The sequence below is a fragment of the Haliotis cracherodii genome, unplaced genomic scaffold (assembly GCF_022045235.1).
Source record: "Haliotis cracherodii isolate W230 unplaced genomic scaffold, xgHalCrac1.p SCAF_16, whole genome shotgun sequence".
In the NCBI taxonomy this organism is placed as follows: Eukaryota; Metazoa; Mollusca; class Gastropoda; order Lepetellida; family Haliotidae; genus Haliotis; species Haliotis cracherodii.
This window is the reverse complement of record NW_027266271.1, coordinates 1,083,172-1,107,574: the sequence shown is the minus strand read 5'-3', so window position 1 is coordinate 1,107,574 and position 24,403 is coordinate 1,083,172. Positions and strand designations below refer to the sequence as shown.

The 24,403-nt window shown below is 42.0% G+C and overlaps 1 protein-coding gene and 1 pseudogene across 1 annotated transcript in view; both read left to right on the top strand.

Annotated features, from left to right (window-relative positions):
- LOC139463725 (outer dynein arm-docking complex subunit 4-like) overlaps positions 1–24,403 on the top strand; it is a 220,632-nt gene that overhangs the window by 34,807 nt on the left and 161,422 nt on the right. The window contains exon 4 of the mRNA XM_071244976.1: positions 12,483–12,544. Coding sequence (XP_071101077.1) covers positions 12,483–12,544 — 62 coding nt within the window. The remainder of the gene's footprint in view (positions 1–12,482; positions 12,545–24,403) is intronic.
- On the top strand, positions 18,777–22,298 carry LOC139464090 (uncharacterized; annotated as a pseudogene).

Here is a 24,403-nt window from a genome sequence, read left to right as displayed (position 1 = left end):
TGACCCTAGTGTTATCTTAGACACCGAATTCTGGTCTGTCTACAGGCCACAGAAGAGGGAAGACATGGTCAAGCCATCTCTCTCCAACAATAGACCTAATATGCCAAAGATTCGGCCCAAGAGTCCAATTAATAAATGATAATTGGGTTCACAACACACAAGGTTTGTTCCGTTTCATGGTCCATTCACCATTGGTAACTCCGGAATCTAAACTGGGACCACATCCAGTCCCAGGAAGTGTACATTTAACAAACCCCATGCACTTTGGCTGACAACGACCACTGTGATATTAACACATACAAAACACAACAATAAATTTCGAAACTAGAATTTATTGAAGCGATCGTAAAATCATGACAATCTGTGCTCATGCTGCCACCACCGGTCCACCGGTCCACCGACCCAGCGGTCCACCGGTCCACCGGTCTTGAGTAAACCACTCACGATCCACCGGTGGCAATTAGCTCCACCGGTCCACCGGTCCACCGGTCCACCGGCACACCCCTGCCGATAGACTACCCCAGTACTGCATCTGGAACACAAAATGTATATAAGGAGTCCCCCCACCCCACATACAACAGTCTGATGAGAGCATACCCGCTCGAAACTAGTCACTTAGATTGCTCTTGGGTTTTAGCCCCAATCCCTTCATTATCTTACAGAGATGCAGACATCCAGAAGCTTTCTGACTGGTAACAAAAGAAGGGGGGTAGCCTATCTGTGGATCTCTTTGCAACCAGATTCATTCGGCAGAGCTCGTTTTACAGGCATGGAAACCAGTCCTAAAGCTCTCAAACTGGGCAAACCTTCTACAACAGCCTCACACAAAGCAAGTTCATCAAAGACCAGATCTCACATATGCAACATATCACGTTCAACCTCAACAGAAGAGGATATTCAGCAAGAGCCTCGCATGTCGACAAGAAATCTATATGACGATAAATGTCAAATTTATTATTTTAGTTTGTGCACAAACTAGTACCACGATCCTTGGGGTACTCTTTCTCTATATCCTACCACTCGGGTTTACGCCCCACTAGCACCAGCAACCGAGGTAGCCCCCCATTGTCTCCAATGTAAATAAAATATGATATTATATTCCATTGTTTGTCATTGTTTGCTGCACAAAATGTCAAATTTATTATTTTAGTTTGTGCACAAACAACTAGTACCTTAGCTGCAGCTTCTTGTGCTTTATGTATCCTACAACGTTGTATATTTTATTATGAACTGTCATCACTTGTACATCGTACTCCGTTTTTCTGCTATGGATCAGGTTACACTTTACCTATCCCACAATCCAATACTTTGTCGGCAATGCATGTGCAAACCTATTCTTCTGACGTCATTCACTAAAGCCTATTTAACCCTTCACTCACCATCCGTTTGTTCTTGTTTCTCTCAAAGCGATCTTGTTTATGCTTCTCGTAATCGACCTTAATCTCGATGTTATTTTGACATCCATTCCCGTATCGTGTTGCCTATTGTCCTACTCTGGGCCACATGTCTGCCAGCAGAGGGAAACAACCCCCTTCGTCTAGATGACCTCGTAAAGGCAAAAGTGTCAGCGGCTCAACTTTGACCCCAGAGCACAACAAACAAGATGGCGACCTCACACCTCGCTCCAGTCGACCTAGCCGGGCAACCCCCCCATACTTGACTGCAGGTGACCTGAGAAACCGACTATCACAGCTGGGAATGAAAGTGCCTACATTATGGACTCGGAAATTGCTCCTTCAGCTCTACAATGAGAATGTGTCAAGTGGCAGATTAGTCGAAGTGACCAGTGACACCCATGATACGACACACGAGGCTCAACACGATAACCTTCATCACCAGCCATCAACAAGTGCAGCTAGCAGTTTACAACCTTCTGTCAACGAATTAGCCCAAGCAGCTGGAACACACATTCCAGTCGACACGGATTCAATTTACGACAGTAACGACATCTCCCCCGTGCTTTCCGACATGCCTGCCAGATGCCCAGATGTAAACAATGTGGCGAACGACAAGTCTCTCCGCGATGAAGTGCGTGAACTGAAAGCACTTATCTACTCGTTGAAAGGGGATTCTACAACAACACGTCAGCCAACAACCCTCCAGATGCCACAGGCCGTCCCTTCTGACTCCCTGCCACCGATCAACACCATTCCAGCCCACCTCAAGACAAAAATCAAACAAGCTAAATACGTCAACTTGGCATTATACTACATCAAGATCTCGACATCAGTGAACAGGAAGCAGAGGGACGCGAAGATACTAAGCTAGGAAGGTCTTTGTCACTACCCGACTTCATCGTTGCATTCACTGCATACAAGAATGTGTACTGCGAAAATAACCACGAACTACGTGCACAATTGGATGACCATGAACAAACTGTTGTAGGATGGCGAAACTCTTTCCCGGCAAGACTAATCACTATGATTACCACAAGCTATTTGCCGCACGTGTAGCAGCATATGCAGAGAAAGGTACTCCTATTAGGTGGGACATGGTGGACAAATGGATATATACAATGTGTTCCACAGGACAGAGGGCCAGGTCATGTCAATTGTGCCAGAGCATAACCCGCACATCAGAGGGATGCCCCAATCTAATGGACCCCAGGATCAGACGTCCAAGCAGTTTGACAGGACCTCAACAAGCTACCATCAAGGCAAAGTTGACGCCAGAGGTCGACCTAAAGTTGCTTCAACGGCAGAGAAGTGTGTAACAATTTTAATGACCAGGGCTGCCAGCAACAAACATGTTACTTCGAACATGTGTGTGTAATCTGTAAAGACACAAGCCACGGAAAACAGAACTGCAGAGAGAGGAAGAATAAGACATGACCGACTCCAGACGGGCTGGCTCCCCTACTATCATGAAGATCTGTTAACCTAACACCAATCAATGTGACTCAATTACAATATGAACTTTCATCTCATCCAGACCAAATTTCCTCCAACAACCTAATCGATGGACTTACACTGGGCTTTGACCCTCTAATCACTCCTATGCCAACTACAACTGTTGAGTGTTCCAACAATCTAAGTGCCCGATGAGAGCCTTCAACCATCACAAAACTGGTCCAGTCAGAAGTGACAAGGGGATACGTGATCGGACCTTTCACCAAGTCACCTTACCCCATCTATCGAGTCAGTCCTCTAGGTTTAGCTGAAGGCAAGTACAGCCGCAAGAAAAGACTAATTTTGGACCTAACAGTCCCACACGACAAGCCAGATATTCCAAGTGTAAATGAACTGATTGACAAAGACTTGTGCTCCCTGTCCTACATGACCATTGACAACGCTATATCTCTTATTCTGGATGAAGGACCGGGGGCCTTGATGTGCAAGGTTGACATTTCTGACGCCTTTAAACAGGTACCCATTGCACCCAGGTTTTGGCCGTTTTTTGGATTCAAGTGGGAAGAAGAGTTCTATTTCTATACACGTTTGGCATTCGGATGCAGATCAAGCCCAAAACTTTTCAACTCCCTCTCAGAAGCAGTATGCTGGATCCTGCGTAACAATTATGACATCAAACATATTCTCCACCTCCTTGACGACTTCCTCACCATTGATGCGCCAACTGCTGATGCCCAGAAAACCATGAACACTTTATGTGAACTCTTTAGGTTACTCCAAATACCATTAGCTGAACATAAGTCAGCAGGTCCTTTTCCATTTATCGAATATCTTGGAATTGTCCTGGAATCGCTTTCAATGACTGCTAAGCTACCAGGAGACAAGTTGTCCAGAATTTCGGCAATGGTCGACGAGTTTTCTCGACGGAAAAAGTGTACAAAACGGGAACTGCTGTCATTATTGGGGCATCTAAATTATGCATGCAGAGTCATTATCTCTGGTTGTTCCTTCATATCTTACCTGATCGACCTTTCTAAGACAGTGAAGAAACTCCATCATCATGTGTACTTATCCCATGCCTGCCGCCAAGACCTACACATGTGGGCCACCTTCTTGAAAGAATGGAATGGAGCGTCATTCTTCCATGACTGTACTGACACCTCTAACTGTGACATGGAATTATGCACGGATGCTGCTGCTACTGTAGGCTTTGGTGGTTATTTCCAAGGATCCTGGTTTGCCGACAAATGGCCTTCAAAACTGTTAGGTTGATTGAGCGTAGAACACAACCTTGCTTTCCTGGAACTATACCCTATTGTTGTGGCAGCCATTTTGTGGGGACATAGATGGTCACAAAAACGCGTGCTCTTTCGCTGTGACAATATATCAACAGTTCAGATCCAAATGTACTAAGATTATGTCTTTAATGAGAACACTAACCTGGACTGCTGCTAAAGGTAACTTTGTCATCGTCGCACAACATATCCCTGGCGTTCATAACAACATTGCTGATGCTCTCTCTTGTTTGCAGCTCAAGAAATTCCGAAGTCTAGCGCCATCGGCAGAGAAAAATGCCACACCATGCCCTCCCAGTTCACAAGTCATCTGGATTTGAATACCCATCTGAATACCCTGTGGTCCGCTGCCATTACCCCTTGCACCAGACACACCTACGCCACAGGGGTGCAGTGCTACATCAAGTTCATGATCCGTGTGTACCTGTTTTCCATGGAAGCCGACACTCTGCCTCCAGTGCAAGAGACGTATCTCCAGTACTTTCTGGCCCAGTTTCGGGGTCCTTAAGCTTGCCTATACAACAGTGAAAACATACCTGGTGGGTATTAGGTATACTTACCGTATATCGCTGTGTATAAGGCGAGTTTTTCGTACCTAAAATGAGGGGGCTAAGAAGGGGGGTCGTCTTATACACGGAGTCGAAGATCTCACATTTTTTTCCACTGGCGATGTCAACCGGTGCCAGCCCAGCATTTGACAATAAAACTTCGCATTTCGTCCTAAATAACTGTTCAAATAACTATTTCCATACATAAACATGATTTGTATCTCTTTTCCTTGAATAAAGTTTAATAATTTCTGCAAATAAAGTTGAAATGACCCTCTCCTCGATGCAGATTGTCAAACCAGCTGACACGGTAAAACAATCAACATCCGTGAGTAGAGAGCCGGAAGTACCGGTAATCATTTGCATATTGCACATGTGACCTAACATGTGATAACCGGTGAAGCTGAAATCAATTCCCGCTGTTTTTACAGTTGTATTAACAAGTGTTGGAGACGGTGTGTACAAGTGATTGTGGAATAAAAACGCTGAATGTGAAGCAAACATAAGCCTAGCTAGTTACAACATAGTTAATTGGCGATTAAATTACTCACCATTGTCTCTTATATGTTATTACTTCATAAATGAATTTTATTTTACGGGCACCAATTTGGTGTCGTACCGTGTAAACACAAAATGGCGACGTGTGCCGGAGTTACACACGCGACCTATCATTGTAGAAAAAACAACAACGCAAGATAAACATATTTTTATTGCATATATAAGGTTTGTGTGCGCACTTGTGATGTGTGCGAAATACGCATCAGTCGGAAAGCGCACATTCAATCTCCAAAGTAACTAACTAACTAATTTGTGATGTCCGTGTGCGAAATACGCTACAGTCGGCAAGAGCGCGTTAAATCTTCTACCGGTATATCAGTCAGACTTGTGATGTGTTTCATTCCAGGTCGCCTTATACACGGAGTATAGGATTTTGGGTTGATTTTTAAGGCGTGTACAGGGGGGTCGTCTTATACGTGGGGTCGCCTTATACACAGCGATATACGGTACTTGCAAGCCGGATTACATACTGTGTTAAGTAAGAGGCTTCCCATTACGTATGTCATTCTCTGTCAGATCGTCACTCTCCTAAGACAGGGTGTGCTAGGACCTTACAATGACTTGAATATGGAGACTATGTGCACCATTGCTTTCTTTGGATTTGTACGTTGTGGCGAGTTTACCTGCTCATCTAGTTTTGACGTTGACACCAACATCTGCATAGAAGACATCACATTCGATTCTAATCATGCCAGGTGCATTTTACGACTCAAAGTGTCTAAGACTGACCCCTTTTGTCAAGGCGTACATATTTCATTGTTCGCTACGAAGAACCTGGAGTGCCCCTTGCGCAGCCTGACACAACTCGTATGGATCAGACTACAGAATGGGGCACGTAACACCGACCCCCTCTTTGTGGACAGCTCCTTTACAGCCATTACCAGGAATACCTTTCTGAGATGGCTTAGCATTATATTGTGTCGCGCCGGTTTTAGTTCCAATGGGTATTCAGGACACTCTTTCCGGATCGGTGCGTCCACGACGGCAGCTCAAGCTCGTCTAGTGGACCACCTTATCAAGACTCTAGGACGGTGGAGCTCTGACTGCTTTACTCAGTACATCCGAACCCCCGAAGCTACCTTGCGCCAAGCCCAGATCTCCCTATGTACTGTGTGACATGCATAGGCTTGACTGCAACCTGACGAGGTGCCATAGTCTACCATGTCAGTTTGTGTATATATTTAGATGGTCGTAAAGCATCGTTCTCATCTCCCATGTTTAATCATGACCATTAGTTGTGGTGTGCCATTTTCTTAGTGCCAAATCATCTCAGGACTCTTCTGTATCGTCTTTTGTACCCAACCGTGTAGAGCACAGAATATGGACTTCACTACGTGCTAAGTGAGGATATACAGACATTGTGCCGTAAATTCCATACCCCTGCTACTGCCACCCAGTGCTCGCTGTGATACAGACTATACGGCACGTGTTCAAGGACTGATGCTATTAAACTTTGTTATAAGTCATTACATATTATTTTGCAATTCAGCCATTTTCCATCTATTTTTTCCTTGGGGGCACTCGGTTGCTACACAACCTCTCTTTGGGCGTCTGTAGCCCCCAACTCATACCATATACCTCTCCCTAATCTAACACCCGGGACTTCACGACCTCCAAGGGTACATCTTTACTAATACTGGGATCCTAGACCCCAGATTAATCCACAATAATATTTGGGTTGACGACCCCCCATTGTCTCCAATGTAAATAAATTATGATATTATATTCCACTGTTTGTCGTTGTTTGCTGCACAAAATGTCAAATTTATTATTTAAGTTTGTGCACAAACAACTAGTACCTTAGCCGCAGCTTCTTGTGCTTTATGTATCCTACAACGTCATATATTTTATTATGAACTGTCATCACTTGTACATCGTACTCCGTTTTTCTGCTATGGATCAGGTTACACTTTACCTATCCCACAATCCAATACTTTGTCGGCAATGCATGCGCAAACCTATTTTTCTGACGTCATTCACTAAAGCCTATTTAACCCTTCACTCACCATCCGCTTGTTCTAGTTTCTCTCAAAGCCATCTTGTTTATGCTTCTCCCACCATCCATCCCCTTCATACCACCTTGTGAGGCTGCCTTGGTTGGTCCATCAGGCGGGCGTGTGTAGCCCCCAACTCATACCATATACCTCTCCCTAACCTAACACCCGGGGCTCCACGACCTCCAAGGGTACATCTTTACTAATACTGGGATCCTAGACCCCAGATTAATCCACAACAATACTCGGGTTGACCACCCACTATCAAGCTATCAACCCAGGATCCACGATCCTCGGGGTACTCCTTCTCTATTCCTATCAATCGGGTTTACGACCCACTAGCGCCAGCAACCGAGGTAGCCCCCCTTTGTCTCCATTGTAAATAAATTATGATATTATATTCCATTGTTTGTTGTTGTTTGCTGCACAAAATGAAAGAGTTTTGACCAGTATGCCACTTCACCACAAGTTGCGTATTTCCTATGTCATCATAGGTGTACTAGGTTTCAACTTTTGGCATCTTCCTGTCAGCTATCAGCACAGTTTTAAACATGGGTAACAGAATCAAGCTCACCAAGGTTCCAGAATTGATAGCCTTACTGAGATCATACAGGCTTGAAGATCAACAGAAAAAAATTCATTAGCCCCAGCCTGGGATCTGAATGTGGCTTTAACACCTCACCAGTGATGCCTGTGAACCAAGCTCGCTAAATACAATGTTTATTCCTAATACAGGATATTAACCATCCCCAAACACACTCGCGTGATAACCTCTATTTACGTCAGTTTAATGGATATAATTATTTTTCTCCTCCAGGTGAAAAGGCCACTGGAGGATCTTCAATCATTGTTCAGAAAAATGTTATCCAAAGCCCTTTTATACTTAACACCAACCTCCAAGCCGCTGCAGTGCAACTTATTTTGAAGGTTATTTTTACTTTGTGCTCACTGTATATTCTGCCTTCATCAGCTCTTCAGCTGTCTGATCTTCAAGCTCTCTATGATCAACTCCCCAAACCTTGTATAATCATGGGTGATCTAAATGGCCACAACCCGCTCTGGGGTGGTACTAACACTAACACTAAAGGTAATATACTTGAAGATTTCATCTCTAATACTGGCCTATGTATATTTAAAGATGACTCAAGCACTTATCAGCATGTTACAACTGGGACCTTCCTACTCTTCTCTTGATTTGTCACTAACTGATTCTGACCTTCTCAATGAATTTGTGGAAGTGACCATTTCCCAACTATCATTAAAACAAATCCATCTGATATTCCACCTTCAAGGAGATGGAATTTTACAAAGGCTAACTGAGCTTTATTTCAAACATTATGCACAAACAAAATAAATCCTGATTGTTTCATTGATGTGGCTATTCAGCTTTTTTCTGACTTTTTAAATGAAATTGCCAATGAATGTATTCCAGTGTCCTCTACATATCCACATATTTGTAAACCATGATTCAACACTGATTGTAAACAAGCTAGGAAAAAGGCAGAAAAATATTTCCGCCACCACCCAACTGTCCATAAATTAAATAGATTTAAAATTTTAAATGAAAAAGCTTGTCGTACATTTAATCTGAATAAACGCCAGTCTTGGCGAAACTGTGTGAAAAAAAAAATTAAGAACACCTATGTCTAAGGTTTGGAATATGGTGCAAAGGATTAAAGGTAAAGGTTCTTTGGTGACACATTATTACCTGCTAAATCTGATGTAGAGAGAAACATTAACTAAACATTTGTCCTCATCAAATTATACCCCAAAATTTCAGAAAGTTTGAAAAACAAGAAGAAAGAAAGAAAATTAATTTTAATTCTGATAATGGTGAGGATTATAATGAAATCTTTTCCATTCATGAGCTGCATACGGCCTTAGGGCAAGCTCATCATATTGCTACAGGTTCTGATAATATCCATTATCAATTACTTAAACATTTACCTGATTCCTATTCAGAGACATAGTTAATTTTGTTTAATAAGATAACTGGACAATGGGTAATTTTCCTTCATCATGGCGAAATGCTGTCATAATTCTAAACCTGTCTAAACCTGGCTGTGTTCATACTGATCCTTCAAATTATAGACCAATATCACTTACCAGCTGTGTTTACAAGACCATGGAAAGAATGGTAAATAACAGACTTAAATGGTATTCAGAAACAAATAATCTTTCAACAAATATTCAATGTGGTTAACCGTTTAAGAAAAATAGAAGTACCGTTGATCACTTGGTTAGACTGGAGACATTTGTGAAAAATGCTATCATTAATTAACAACATGCGGTATCAATATGTTTCGATTTTGAAAAAGCGTATGATACCACCTGGAAACATGGCATTTTGAAAGATCTTCATGAAATTGGATTGAGAGGGCGTTTGCCAAATTTTGTATCTCAGTTTTTAACAGATAGACATTTCCAGGTTCTTGTGGGATGCACCTTGTCTGTTTTTTATGATCAAGATCAAGGTATCCCACAAGGTAGCATATTATAGGTAACATTGTTTAGCATATAAATTAATAGTTTTTCTAAGGTTTTTAATGACAGTTGACTTTGTCAATGATTTTAATGGATCACGTCAAATTAAAAATATGCACACTGTTGAGAGACAGTTGCAACTTTGTCTGAATAAAATCAATAATTGTAACGGCTTTAAGTTTTTTAAATCTAAAACAAATTGCATTCATTTCTGTCGAAAATATCAACCACATAGGGACACAGATTAATCTGAAGGCACTGGATTAATTATAAGTTGTTTCTAATTCCAATTTGGGAGGGGACCAGTCAACCCTCCTTGACTTATATAGATCACTTGTCCGTTCTAGACTCAATTATGGCTCCATCATCTACGGTGGAGCTTGTAAAAGTAACCACAAGTAAAGCGACAAGTAGATCTCTCATTGACCAAATAAAAGGAATCAGAAACAAATCAATTACAGTACCAACAAGTATAAAATAAGTTAAGAAATACATGCAATACTTATAAATCAATATTAACAGATGGATCCAAGGATGGTGACGCTGTTGCCAGTGCCACTGTCGTTGGATCCAAAACTCTATTCACTAGATTACATGGTAACTCTTCCATTTTTACAGCTGATTCAAAGGCCATTTTAACATATGAAACTGTCTAAACATCAGCAGTTCATTATTATTTCAGACTCTCTGTCCTGTCTTCAGGTTATTAAAAATAATTTGTGTCAGCATCCACTTTTACTCGACATCATTGAATTATCCTTGCTACAGGCCAATACGAGATCGTCTTTTGCTGGTTACCCATGTTGGAATTGTTGATAATACAATGGTTAATGCTGCAGCTAAAGCAGCACTCAATGATTCTGTGACACCACTTCTAATTCCATACAGCGATTATAAACCTGTGATCAGATGTTACATCCGAGATCCAATGCAAAAGAAGTGGGACACCCAAGTAGGTATCAATAAATTACATTAAATTAAACCAACTTTCAGTTACACGGCCTACTTGGGTTGTCAGTCCAGATTTGAAGAGGTTGTAATCTGGCAATGTGGTTTTGGCCACAGCAGATATACTCATGAATATTTATTGAAAGGTGAGGATCCTCAATTTTGCATCCCTTGTGATGAGAGAATCACGGTCAAGCATGTCCTGCTTGACTGTGTTGAATTTGCCATCACAAGGGATAAATATTTCAAATCATCATCTGTCAAGGATCTTTTTAATTGTGTTAATTCTCATTTAATTATTGTTTTTTTTAAAGAAAAAGAATTATTAGATATATTTTGAAACATATGTTTTGTAATTAATCAATGAGCTTTTTAGACTTGGTAGAGGGAAATTAGTTAACTTGGATTATTAGTGGCTGTAACCTTGATGGGGCTTGAAGTAGCGTAAAATGATTGTCCCCCAGAGAGGGTATGTAAGACCACATCCTTCAATGTAATTTTTCTCTGCCACATTTTTAATCGTAGAATATGTGTTTATTTAACTTTTGCTAAATTTGACAATAATTGCCAAAACCTGAAGGGATGATGTAAATCCGGCTTGGGTCCATGCAGGTAGCAAAGGTACTGTAAGTCCCCATGGACCCTGATCCACCTTCAGCTGCTGGCGATCTATAGCCCTTTTTTATTATGTATTGTTACATATAGTGATATCTCTTTTTGGTTGTATGATAGTTTTAAATATTAATCTGTGATTTTCTAGTTATTTTACTGTGCATCAATTTCATCTTAATATATGTATTCTTAACAAAAAACTTCTCGTCACGATATGGCTGAAACATAGCCGATGTGACGTTAGATATTACTTCACTCACTCACTCACTCACACACTCGCAATATCCGCTGACAACATCACGGTGGTATGATGCCTACACTTCAAGAAACAACAAACTCCCTCTTTCTTCTACAACATACGTTCAGGTTCTTTCATGTCGTGGATCGTCTGAGACTACAATTTATTGTCGAGCACATCCCCGGATGTTGGAACATCCTGGCTGCCTTATCCTGGCCAGACAGGGTGGCTGCCGCAGAGTGGAAACTTCACTCAGACGCATTCCAACTGGTACTTCATCACTTCGGGAAACCAAACATCGACCTGTTTGCGACTTATCAGACGTACCAACTTATGACGTATGTCTCCCCGCTGCCGGATCCGCATGCTTGGTCAGTGGTACTTCGAGGGTTTGCACGGGCCCCCCTATGAGCCCCTCAATGCATCCTCATTTTTTACCTCACCAAGAAAACAATTTTTCTCTTGTCTTTAGCCACTGCGGCATGGGTCAGCGAGTTACACACACTTGATATCACCTGTGTCCGTTTTGAGCATGGTATGCAGGGAGCGGTACACCTCGGGTTGTGCAGGGTTTTCATAGAGAAAAATCAACTTCCAGGCCAACCCGATCTTTCCTTGCAGCATTCTGCTAATCTTGACAAATGTGGGGGTCGAAGATGAGGTGAACTCCTCTTGTGCATTCAATGACCGAAGATAGTCGCAACACCATATATATATGGTTACATGCAGTCATCCTGCAGGCTTATGAGATTGCTAAACTTGATTCACAAAAATGGAATAACCCTCACAAGATCAGGGCATGTAGCCTGTTCCATGGCTCTACACAGCAATTGTTCTCTTAGAGCAATAGAAGGATGTTTTGGGAGGTCCGACACAGTTTTCGGTACATTTTAAAAACCTTTTAGATTATAAAACATATTAAAAATATAAAATTTAGTCCAGTCTTGTTGTTTCAGCCCCTGAGTCTGTTAAACTGGAGACAACAGGAGACTTGTCCTATTTCTACAAACAGGAGGAGGTAAGGAAACAGTTTCTTGGCTCAACTCGCGATTTGTTCAGTTGAACAAACATCTCTAAGAATTGAAAATATGTGATGATACCCAAAGTAGAAAAGTATTATAATAATGTCCCAAACAATTATTCAAGACCAAAATAATCAGATCATGAAAAAAATTCAAAATAATTGAAATTATATCCATCATAGCTGATGCAACAATGAATATAGTCTGTAACCTTACTGATATGTTTGAACTTATTCTGCATTACTCCTTCATGCATTTACTGCTTGTTCTTGACAGAAAGGAAAGCAGTGTGAGGTCTTGCTGAAGAAGACATTGTTCCAACTAGTTGTGTGGCTAACTCTATCAGACAGCTCCAACGTGGCCACAAATGATGATGTCACTGAACAGCACTATGGGTGACTGCTGTCATAGAGAACAGTCCACCTGCTTTGAGCTCTCAGCTTTATCCATTTGAATCCTTTGCGTGTTATTACAACACTATTGTTTCTTGTGTATTATATCCTTCTTTTGGTTTGTGTCTTCTTTTATTACATATGATTTTTACCATTGGGATGAATATTTAACACTTGGTAGTGGTGTTTTGTTGCGGTAAATATCAGGCGAATTTGAGTGGTCATATTTTTTCATGTCATGCTTTTTCTTTGTTTGCTTGGTACTTCAAGTTATTGTTGTACCTATGCTATGTTATCGTTATTAAAGTGTTTTCTCCACATTCCTTGCGTAAGCTTATCCTTAATAACCAATGTTATTGGGATTAAGATAATAGCATACACAACTGGGTTGCAAATGCATTGTGATTACACCTCTGCTTCATTTCAGATAGATGCCATCTTGTTCCAGGATAATAAGTAATAATGTGTGGGATCCTCATCCTTTGTGTTTAAACTGGACAGATATCTGTTCGCTCCCCTACAACATTCTCCATGTACCTTCAGGTTTCCCGTAAAAGGCGGACACAACAGGCACATAAACCTTCCCTCAGGAAGATGTCAGACTCCTCTGAGCCCACAATACCCCCACCAGTCACGACAATCTCTTCTTCAAGCGGGAAGGTCCGGGCATCTACTCCTCATAGCTCAGCTTCGGCTGAGAATGTCTCTACAACCACCTCGCCTCCTCATGTTCACCGTTCTCTTCAATAGTGGCTGTTGAAGATGAACAGGAGCTTCTACTATGTCCAGTGTGTGCACTGAGTTGTTTTATTCACACTTCAAGGACCATCGTGGATAACAGCGCCGTTGTCTTTATGCCGCAACATGATTGCTCTTTGGCTACGAGCCCTCATTTTACAGGCTTATGAGGCTACTGGACTGAATCCTCCTGGAGCCAACAACCCTCATGAGATTAGAGCAGTTGCCTTTCCACAATAGCACTTCACAGCCACTACTCCATCCAGGCCATTATGGTAGGCTGCTTCTGGCACTTGGGACACTTTCTTTGCCAGCCAACTATCTGTGAGACATCACCTTGGAGGACGTGGAAGTTCCACAGATCAAAGTGCCATTGACTCTTCCCCATGTCCCGAACCGACCTTTTGACCTCACTGGTGCGTGTCACCCTTGACCAGAAGGTTTCTATGCTACTTGCTTTGGATTGATACATCAGTTTTAAACTTTAGCTTACACTTAATTTCAATTACTGCAATGTCACCTTGACATCCTGCATACCTCACTCTCTCATTTTCCTTCCAACAGGAATGGTCACTCGATGCCGGACATCATCGTTTGCTGATTGGTTGAATGTTTGACAACAGCTTTTCAAATATCACTTCTGAAAGTATGCCCTCCTCCGTATGGTCCAATTAAAATGAATCAAGGAGTAATGCAGGATAAGGTAAAACATTTAGTCAAATCGAGGTATTTTTAATATTTATATACACTCTGCTGTTATTGCAGAAACATACCAAGTTGTTGCAAGTGTCCCTGCAATAAGTTGGGGTGGGATCCACATCCATTGTGCCTAAATTGTACCAAAACATACACAAGCTTCTCGGAAACGACAGTTGCAACATGCCTGGAAACTCCATTTCAGCAAAATGTCAGACACCTCAAGGCTACTTAGGCCTCCTCCTGTGACATCCAACTCCACCTTTACGACGTCCACGTCTACCCTGTCTCTTCGTCGGGGACAAATTCCACCGCCTCCGTCGTTGATTCATCACAGGCCGACCACCCTTGGCTCGTCTCTTCATCAGACATCCCAGCTATCCACGGTGCTTCAGGCATGTCCGGTATTCATACATCCATTCTTTCACCAGGCGCCTCCCAAGATGTTCCAGGCGCCTTACATATATCCTTTCTGGTTTCACTACATGCAGATGTTTCAACTATCCATGCCCAGGTTCCCAACGCCTTCAGCACCTGCGACACTCTCAGCGCCTCCGGTTCCTCCAACCTCATTCATACTGACGGCGTCTCAACGAGCACCTTTTCCAGTGTCTCTACAGGTGCCACATAAGGCGCCTCTGCAAGCATCTTTACAAGCATCTTTGCCAGAGTCTCTACAGGCACCTCTACAAGCATTGCTACAAGTGCCTCTGCCTAGTGTGGATTTAGGTGGAACCTGGATCTGACTTTCATCACGCCTTGGTGGCCAGCAAGAGGCTGGTTCGTGGATCTCAAGGAGATGTCCACCACCGATCCACTTGAACTCTCAGACTAGCCAAATCTACTGATCCACCCTCACAGCAAATGGCCCCATCAGGCTCCAGACAGGTTACATCTTCATACCTGGTCAATTACCCTGGCACGTGGATCAAAGGAGACAAAATTTCTACTGTTTTTCTGTCACAAGCATCATCTGAAGGGCAAGCACCATCACGACCTGACTTGTGACCTTCAACTCGGTCTTAGCAGATCCAGCATTTTGAAAGATGACTAAGATTCTGGAATTTCAAGCTTTACTACGCTCCTTCCTTCTGAAAGACCAAAAGGCCAAGTTTCGACCCCTAGAGTTGGATCTGAACGTGGTACTTACCTTGCTGAGAGACATGCCCTTTGAGCAATTCCACTCCGCGTTGTACTATAACCTCACCAAGAAGACGGTCTTCCTCTTGACTGGCTACAGCAAATGAGTAAGTATACTACATGCTTTGTCCGTTTTGAGAGCGGAGCGCATGGAGCTGTTCATCATGTTCGGTGTTGTGCTGGGACTTCATAGCCAAGAATCAACTCCCAGGACAGCCTGACAGATCCTTTCTCATCCCTCCCCTATCTTCAATAATGGGGGCTGAGGATGAACAGGAACTCTTACTATGTCCGGTGAGGGCGCTGCAATGCTTCATTTGAAGCTCCGAGAATCGTTGTGGACAAAGTCACCACCTCTTCATCCTGGTATCGACGAAGTCAGATGCAACATGTTCGCCCAATGGCTCCGCGCCATAGTTCTTTAGGCTGTGGGACTGGATCCCCAGAGAGCCACCACGAGATCCGGTCATTCGACTCAACCATGGCACTTCTCAGCAACTGCTCCATACACACATCATGGAAGGTTGCTTCTGCTGATCAGACACTGTCTTTGCCAGCCACTACTTTCGAGATGTTGCCCTAGAAGATGTGGAAGATGTACACAGCTTTGGCCCTTTGGTGGCTGAACAGCAAGTCATCGCCACAAGATGACATTGACGTTTCCACATGTACAGAGCCGGACTTGTGACCTCTGGGATGCGTGTCACCCCAGATAAGAAGGCTACATGCTACAAGCATTAGGCTTGATACGTCAGTTCTAGACTTTAATTTCATTTAACTTCTATGATTGCATCAATACCTGGACTTCACCCATACCTAACTTTCTACTTACCCGTCAACAGGAATGGTCACTTGATGATGGACATTGCTATTCCTGATAGGTTGGAGTTTGGAGAATTTCATTGAAGATCATCTGAAGGTATAACCTCCACCTTTCCGTCAGATGCATTGGGGAGTAATGCAGGATAAGTTAAAAAATCTAGTAAATCCTAGATATTTTTTAGATTTGTATACTTATCCTGCATTAGTGCGTCTAAAGTGGCCAACCCGTCACAGAGATGCCTCCCGAAGATGCCTTAAGATTGCTCTGTTTTTAGCCACTCATCTAGTTGGAACAACTTCTTCTTCAGCAAGCACAAGCAGTTAATGCATTAAGGTGTGATGCAGGATAAGTATGTATACAAATGTAAAAAATGTAAAGGATTTTACTTGGTCTCCCAGGCTTCTTTCTCAGATGTAACATTGTGTATTTCTGCAACAACATCTGATGTCACATATTTATACATGTAATGTAATAACCTCAAAAGCTTGTTTATGATCACCATTAGCTTTTTCAGTGAATTATATTCACATGTTTTATGCAAAGCTGATGACATGTCATAGTATTTCTTTCTGAGGCTCATTGAAAAATTCTTCCTTACTCAGTCTGTCACTGTCACTCACTCTGTGGTTGTTGATTCTGCAATACTGCTGTCATTCGAAGCAGAAACATCTTTTGCATTATCAGATAATGGCTTTGGCTGTGTTGACGATGAAAAGAAATTTAAAATTGATTCATCTCTGAGCATTTTTCCGACTGTCTTCTCTCGGATTTAGCTGTTCGGCCATAGTTTATTTATTTATTTTTCTATCACATTTTCTATCATATTTTATATTTCAATTTCATACATAGTTTGCATGGATTAGTTGTTACAATAAGCATAATTATTGTAGAGAGATATAGTTGATTACATTTAGGCCATAGGCCAAATTAAAAAATAATAACAAAAATGCATTATGCGAATGTTTGTAGCATTGACAGATCATATATCATAGTTTATACAGAGTTTCTAAATAATAAATGTAAAGAGAGCCAGAAAGCATGGAAACATGCATAATTACAATTGAATATGCAATAAATTTAAAGGTTTAATAGTTATGTTGAAGAACCAACTACCACTAGTCAAAAAGTTCGAAGCCGAACAAACAAAACCAACAATTGTGAAAGTGTATTTCATTTTATTTATCAACATAATCTCCCTGCTTTTCAATACACTTCTCATATCAATAGTGAAGCTTTTCAATTACAGTCAGGAAGAAGTTTTCTGAAATATCCATTCACATCAGCTCTGACATCATCGTAGTCACCATTGCGATTTCCACAAAGGTGATCTTTCAGTTTAGGAAACAGGTGGAAATCATTTGGTGCCAGGTCTGGCGAGTGTGGAGAGTGAGGAAGCTCTGTGAATCCAGATTGTTGAACAGAAGCCTTTGCGAGTTGAGAGGTGCAAGAAGAGGCATTGTGATGAAGTAGTAGAACTCCAGCAGTCAGCATTCCTCACCGCTTTTCTTTCATAGTATCTCTCAGGTGAAGCAAACCAGCATAGTATTCACTGGTAATAGTCTTTTGACTTTCTAAGTAATCAACAAGGATCACACCCTTTGTATCCCAAAATACAGTGGCCATAACTTTCTTCACTGATCTTGAAGACTTGAATTTCTTCAGTGCTGGCGAAGTGGAATGGTGCCATTCCATGGATTGACGTTTTGACTCGGGATCATAGTGGTAGACCCATGTTTCATCACCTGTTACTAATCTCTTTTTGAATTTTATGAAATCCTCCTTAATTAGCTCTAAAATTTCTCTGGTAATGTTAGTTCCTTTTTCCTTAAAATCAGAATTTAGAAACTTTGGCACCCAACGAGGAGATATGTTATTCATCTGTAAATGTTCATGAATAATAGTTTCAATGCATCCATGGCTTAGACCTGTGTATTCCTCAAGTTCAGCAATGGTAATACGTCTGTCTGACAGTATAAGTTTTTCAATCTCCTTGATTGAATCTACATTGATGGAAGTTGAAGGATGTCCAGACCAAGGGTCATCATCAAGGCTTGTTCTCCCAACAAAATGATAATTTTATATTGTGTTTTGTGGAAATTCAATGTATTTTGTTTCTACTTACTAGATGCATGTCCAGTGTATTAAGATTTATTTACACATATGTGTATATTTTACGCCTACAACTATCCCTCGTAAGGTTTCAAAATTCCCCCTCTGCACACACGTCTGCATACACACGCTCACAAGAGCCTATTTACCAATAAGCCCTGTCTCTCTCCATTCCTCTCTCCCAAAGTTAGGACAACAAGACTCACTACAAAAATTGCCATACCTATTATTGTGACCTACTGCTGCTTGCACACACCACCTCCTGTATGTCAGCATGGTACCTAAAACACTGGCAGTGGCACCTAGAGGTACTGCAAGGGGAACCAGAAAATGTTTCATCCTCAACACATGAAACTTCCAACAGGTCAGAGCGAGTGCGACAGTAGAGGAGGTAGCGCTGTTCCATATGCCTCCCCCGATTACCAGTACTCATTGTCATCTGTACATGCTGTTCCTTCCTGTGACGCTAGGGGCGGTCTGGTAGCCTAGTGGTTAAAGCGTTCGCTCGTCACGCCAAAGACCCGGGTTCGATTCCCGACATGGATACAATGTGTGAAGCCCATTTCTGGTGTCCCCCGCCGTGATATTGCTGGAATATTGCTAAAAGCGGCTTAAAACCATACTCACTCACTCACTGTAGAATTCAACATGTATCTTACCATAAGATTGGAATTGTTCATTAAAGTGAAGAACATAAGTCAGTAACGGTTTCTCTGTCTTTCTCAATGATGAAATGAGGAACACCTGTATTACCCAGCAGTCGTCCATTAGAGGAAGGGAGAAGAATGAGATGACACCTACTGTGGCTGAAGGACTATGTTCAGTGAACCATGAACTCTCAATATGCTATGTCTACAACATGTATAACATGTACAGGCATTCCCATATGTTCATATTGTAAACACTGTCAAATGAACATTTTTCATAGAGTACTGTAATATCAGCGTCTTGTAGTTTTGTCCCCCGCTGTGTGATCGCGCATGGAGGGGGAACATAGTATTCACGACTGTCTGTCCGTCAATACGTCCTTCCGCAAAAAGTTTTGGTGCGATATCTCAAGAACCAAGTGGTACATTTCATTCATATTTGGCCCCGACGTGTATATAGGGGATGTCTAGATGCCAGTCGATTTTGGTGATCCTGACTTCTTTTTCAAGGTCATTACGAGAATTTCAAGATTTGGACTTTGCAATCCTTTTTGGCGTGATATCTCAAGAACCAGTTGGTACATTTCATTCATATTTGGCACCAATGTGTATACAGAAGATGTCCAGATGCAAGTAAATTTTGGTGACATTATCATATTTTTCAAGGTCATTATGAGAATTTCAAGATGTGGACTTTGCAATCCTTTTTGGCGAGATATCTCAAGAACCAGGGGGTACATTTCATTCAGACCATGTTAATAAACTATTGCGAGCGGGGAAAGGGGAAATCCTCCACACCTGCAGGAAGCAACTCCTATCTGGGCTGTTATAGTCAAGTTTTTCATTGCCAAAAGAAAGTTTATTGCAATGGAAAGAAAACAGTATCCTGGTGTTCTTGCATGAGCTGTTACTGTTCACAAGTCACAAGGCAGCACATACAGTTCAATGGTTGGTAATTTGACAACAGAAAAACACACACCATTATGCAAGGACTTGTGTACACAATGCTAAGTAGGGTTACCTCAAGACAAGGGCTACATCTAGTTGGCTTTGATCCTCAGAAGATAAAAGTCGATAAGTATGCTCTTAGGAAATGTAGAGCTGAAAGAGGATGATTTGTTCTCTTGGTAGTTTTCCCTGCTGAGCATTCCACAAGATTCACTTCTGATTGGACATCTCAATGTGCATGGACTCTATACACATTACGATCACCTCCTGACTGAAGAGGGCGGTCGGGTAGCCTAGTGGTTAAAGCGTTAGCTTGTCACGCCGAAGACCCGGGTTCGATTCCCGACAAGGGTATAATGTGTGAAGCCCATTTCTGGTGTCCCCTGTCGCGATATTGATGGAATATTGCTAAAAGCGGCATAAAACCATACTCACTCACTCCTGTGACGCTACTCCCCAGTACAGTAATGTAAACAGCAGGAATTCTGACAGTTCTGCAAGCACTACGGCCACCGTGACAACAGCAGGCAACAAGTCATCAGCAGCGAATGTGGAATTGATGGGAGTCATGAGAGATATGATAACATCCCTTACAATGTGTCTTGTCAGATTCTGTGTCCCATGTCAGCTTTGTTGATGAAAGTACCAGGCGTAAGATTTACCAAAGTAAATATATGCTTCGGAAAAAATCACAATAAATTGGTTTGCAAGAAATCTAACCCTACGTTCAATAAGGGACATGGCATCAACAACAAGTGACAGCTGGCTGATGAATTGACACCACTAAATGTTAATATCATACAAGAGGAACCAAGGTGTCACCCCAACCAGAACTTGTAACATACCTCTGTGATGGATTGACTCATGGTTTTCATCCTCTGTTTGCAAAAGTGCCCAATTTTACAAACACAATCTGAGCGCCCGGAAAGAACCTGATACCGTAACAAACCTTGTTCATCAAGTATTAGATCGGGGCTACATTATTGGACCCTTTTCAGCCTCACCTTCCCATGTGTTTCGGGTCAGCCCCCTGGGCATCGCAGAAGGAAAATACAGCCATAAAATACGACTGATTCTTGATCTTTCAGCCCCACATGACAATGATGACATTATCAGCATTAATGGTACGATAGACAAGGACATGTGCTCTTTAACCTACGTGACAATCGATGATGCCATACGGGAACTCAACTGAGTAGGCAAAGGCGCAAGTATGTGTAAGGTTGATATAAAAGACGCCTTCAAGCAAATTCCAGTACACTCAGATTATTCGTCACTGTTCGGATTTAGATGGGACAATCAGTATTACTTCTTCAAGCGTCTAGATTGCATATCACAAGCCATTGTTTGGATCCTCACAAACAATTACAAGGTCCATTTCGTTCTACACTTGCTGGATGACTTTCTCACCATTGATGAACCCAACTACCAAGCTTCTTTTACCATGAACACCTTAACAGCCACTTTCAACAATTTGCAAGTTCCTTTATCCCCACATAAAACTGCTGGTCCTGCCTGTGAGATGGAATACTTAGGTATCATTTTAGATTCTAATACCATGACTGCCCAACTACCCCTGGACAAGTTGGCTAGAATATCAGAGTTGGTGCAATAGTTCAGTCACAAGAGAAAGTGTACCAAACAACAACTACTGTCTCTGATAGGTCATCTGTGCTATGTCTGCAAAGTGGTTGTGCCAGAAAGATCCTTTGTCTTACCTCATTGATTTATCTAAATCTGTTAAAAAACTGAACCACAGAGTGAATATTTCTGCCAAATGCTGTTCTGATCTACACATTTGGTATGTGTTGCTCCAGAAGTGGAATGGTGTTTCATACTTTCGCATCTCTTCCAGGACCCAGGCTTCTGACATGGAACTGTATACTGACACATCTACCTTAGGTTTTGGAGGGTATTTTCAGGGACACTTGCTCCACAGGCGGCACTACAAGTAACATCATGTCCACAACACTTACAGTTGATATGGGTTTGGCAAGACACCTAGACACCCTATGGGATGCTGCAGTGGGGGCCAGAACCAAGACCACCTATGCTTCTGGCTTTCAGTCATATGTTGCTTTTCTCCTGAGATATAGCCTGTACCCTACATGCTCAAGCCTTACACGGGCAGCACCGGGTCTGCCACCAGTTAATTCTGCATTTCTGCAACAATATGTGGCCTTTTGTTTCGGTGAGGCAAAACTACAGCATGTCACTGTCAAATCGTATCTTGCGGGTATTCGGTTTACCTATCTGAAGGCAGGTGTGCATACAGTGTTCGATTCAGTGTCTACTGGTGGTCTAAATCACCTACAAACCCTACTTCATGGATTCAAGAAGCTACAACAACAGGGTGTGCCTAAACGCTTACCCATAACCTACGATATTCTGAAAAAGATTGTGTATACACTAAGAAAAGGGGTGCTCGGACCTCTCAATCATCTGGTAATGGAGGTCATGTGCACCACCGCTTCTTTGGTTTTCTATGATGTGCAGAGTTCACATGTTCTCGTGACTTTGATGCTAGTACCAATCTAAGACTATCTGATGTCACCATAGACCATAACACAGGAAAGTATACTCTCGTACTCAAAGCTTCAAAGAAGGACATTTTTAGACAGGGTGGGGTCATTCCCTTGTTTGCCAACCACACTACCATTTGCCCTTCAGGCAATCTGAACCGTTTGAAACAAGAGTAGTATAGACGATGGGGGTTCTAGACCATATTTATATACCTTTACTGCTACTACAGAGGGAATTTTTTATGCTAAAATGATGATGTGATTCAACGATCGTCATGATTCGTATTAAAAGAATCATCAATATTAATTAATAATGGATAAAATTTACTATAGCCCACGAGGATATTGGAAAGGTGTAGGAGCAATACAAAAATTAGCCACTGCGGCTAAGGTATCTAAAGATGTGGCCAAGGATTGGCTAAAGAAACAAGCGATGTGGCAAATATACGAGGGGTGTTCATTAAAGATTTCCCCTCAACAACTTAGGGTTATCATATTTGGTTGAAATTTCACATGTGTAATGATACATGTATCTATGGGTTATGTCTGAATTTGCAGCACCGAACTATTAATCTTACCACTTTTACAGGTGTTATGATCGACTAGGGAGTGACAATGGAGCCAGTAGAATACCGAGCAGTGATTAGGTTTTTATATTTGAAAGGTCGCATACCAAAAGAAACTTTCCATGAAATGAAAGCAACTTTTAGGGAAGATGCCCCATCATATGACGTTGTTAAATACTGGCATCGCCAGTTCAAGTGTGGTCGGACATCTGTGGAAACAGCTACCATTCCTGGTCGCCCCCATTCAGCCATTGATGAGGACACTATCCATCAAGTGGAGACCGGCACGTGTCCAACCCTCTGCAGGCAAGGTCATGCTCACGGTGTTTTGGGACCAGCACGGAGTAGTGATAATGGATTTCTTGGCAAAGGGTACCACAATTACAGGAGCTTATTATGCTTCACTGCTGCGGAAATTGCGGGACGCTATCAAGATTAAGAGGCGTGGCATGCTGACCAAGGCTGTTCGTCTCCTGCAAGACAACGCTCCAGTACACAACTCTCATGTTGTCCAAACAGAAGCGCGGTCCTATGGCTATGAAATCCTTCCACATCCTCCTTACTCTCCTGACCTTGCACCATCTGACTTCCACCTCTTTCCAACCATGAAGTCATTTTTGAAGGGAAAACGTTTCACAGATGATGAAACACTGATTTCTGAAGTCAAGTCCCGGTTTGAGACGCAAAATGAGGGCTTTTACAAGTGAGGTCTCCATAGTTGCATAAAACGATGGGAGAAGTGTGTAACTCTTGGTGGTTCCTATGTGGAGAAAGACTAATAGCTATGCCAAGTTTCATTCCACTAGGTCCATCGGAAGTGGGTCAGGGGAAATCTTTAATGAACACCCCTCCTACTTACCAGCACTGTGTTATATCCCGAGGAAGAAGTTTTTTTACTTCGTTCATTTTACTAGGAGACCAGACTGTATACTCTTTTTCGAAATTGGAAAAAAACAATTGATGACCGTATTTGGTTGGTTTGGCATCACTGATATAATATATACCTTATGGTAATTCTCGCCTTTTGATTGGCTTGTAATTCTCCATTATTATAGACTTATGTAAGCATTCGTTTAAATGTGATCAAACTATCTATTTTTAATCTCCAACCAGTTCTTTGGTTTTGGCAAGAAATAATTGACGCGCTTGTTCTCCCCTGTTCTATGTACTTTTTTTTTCTCATCTTCGCCAATACCACTGTTCTTACGAGAATTAGATCGAATCTCCTGCTTCATTGCGTTGTATTTGGTTAGTTCTGACAACACTAAACGAAA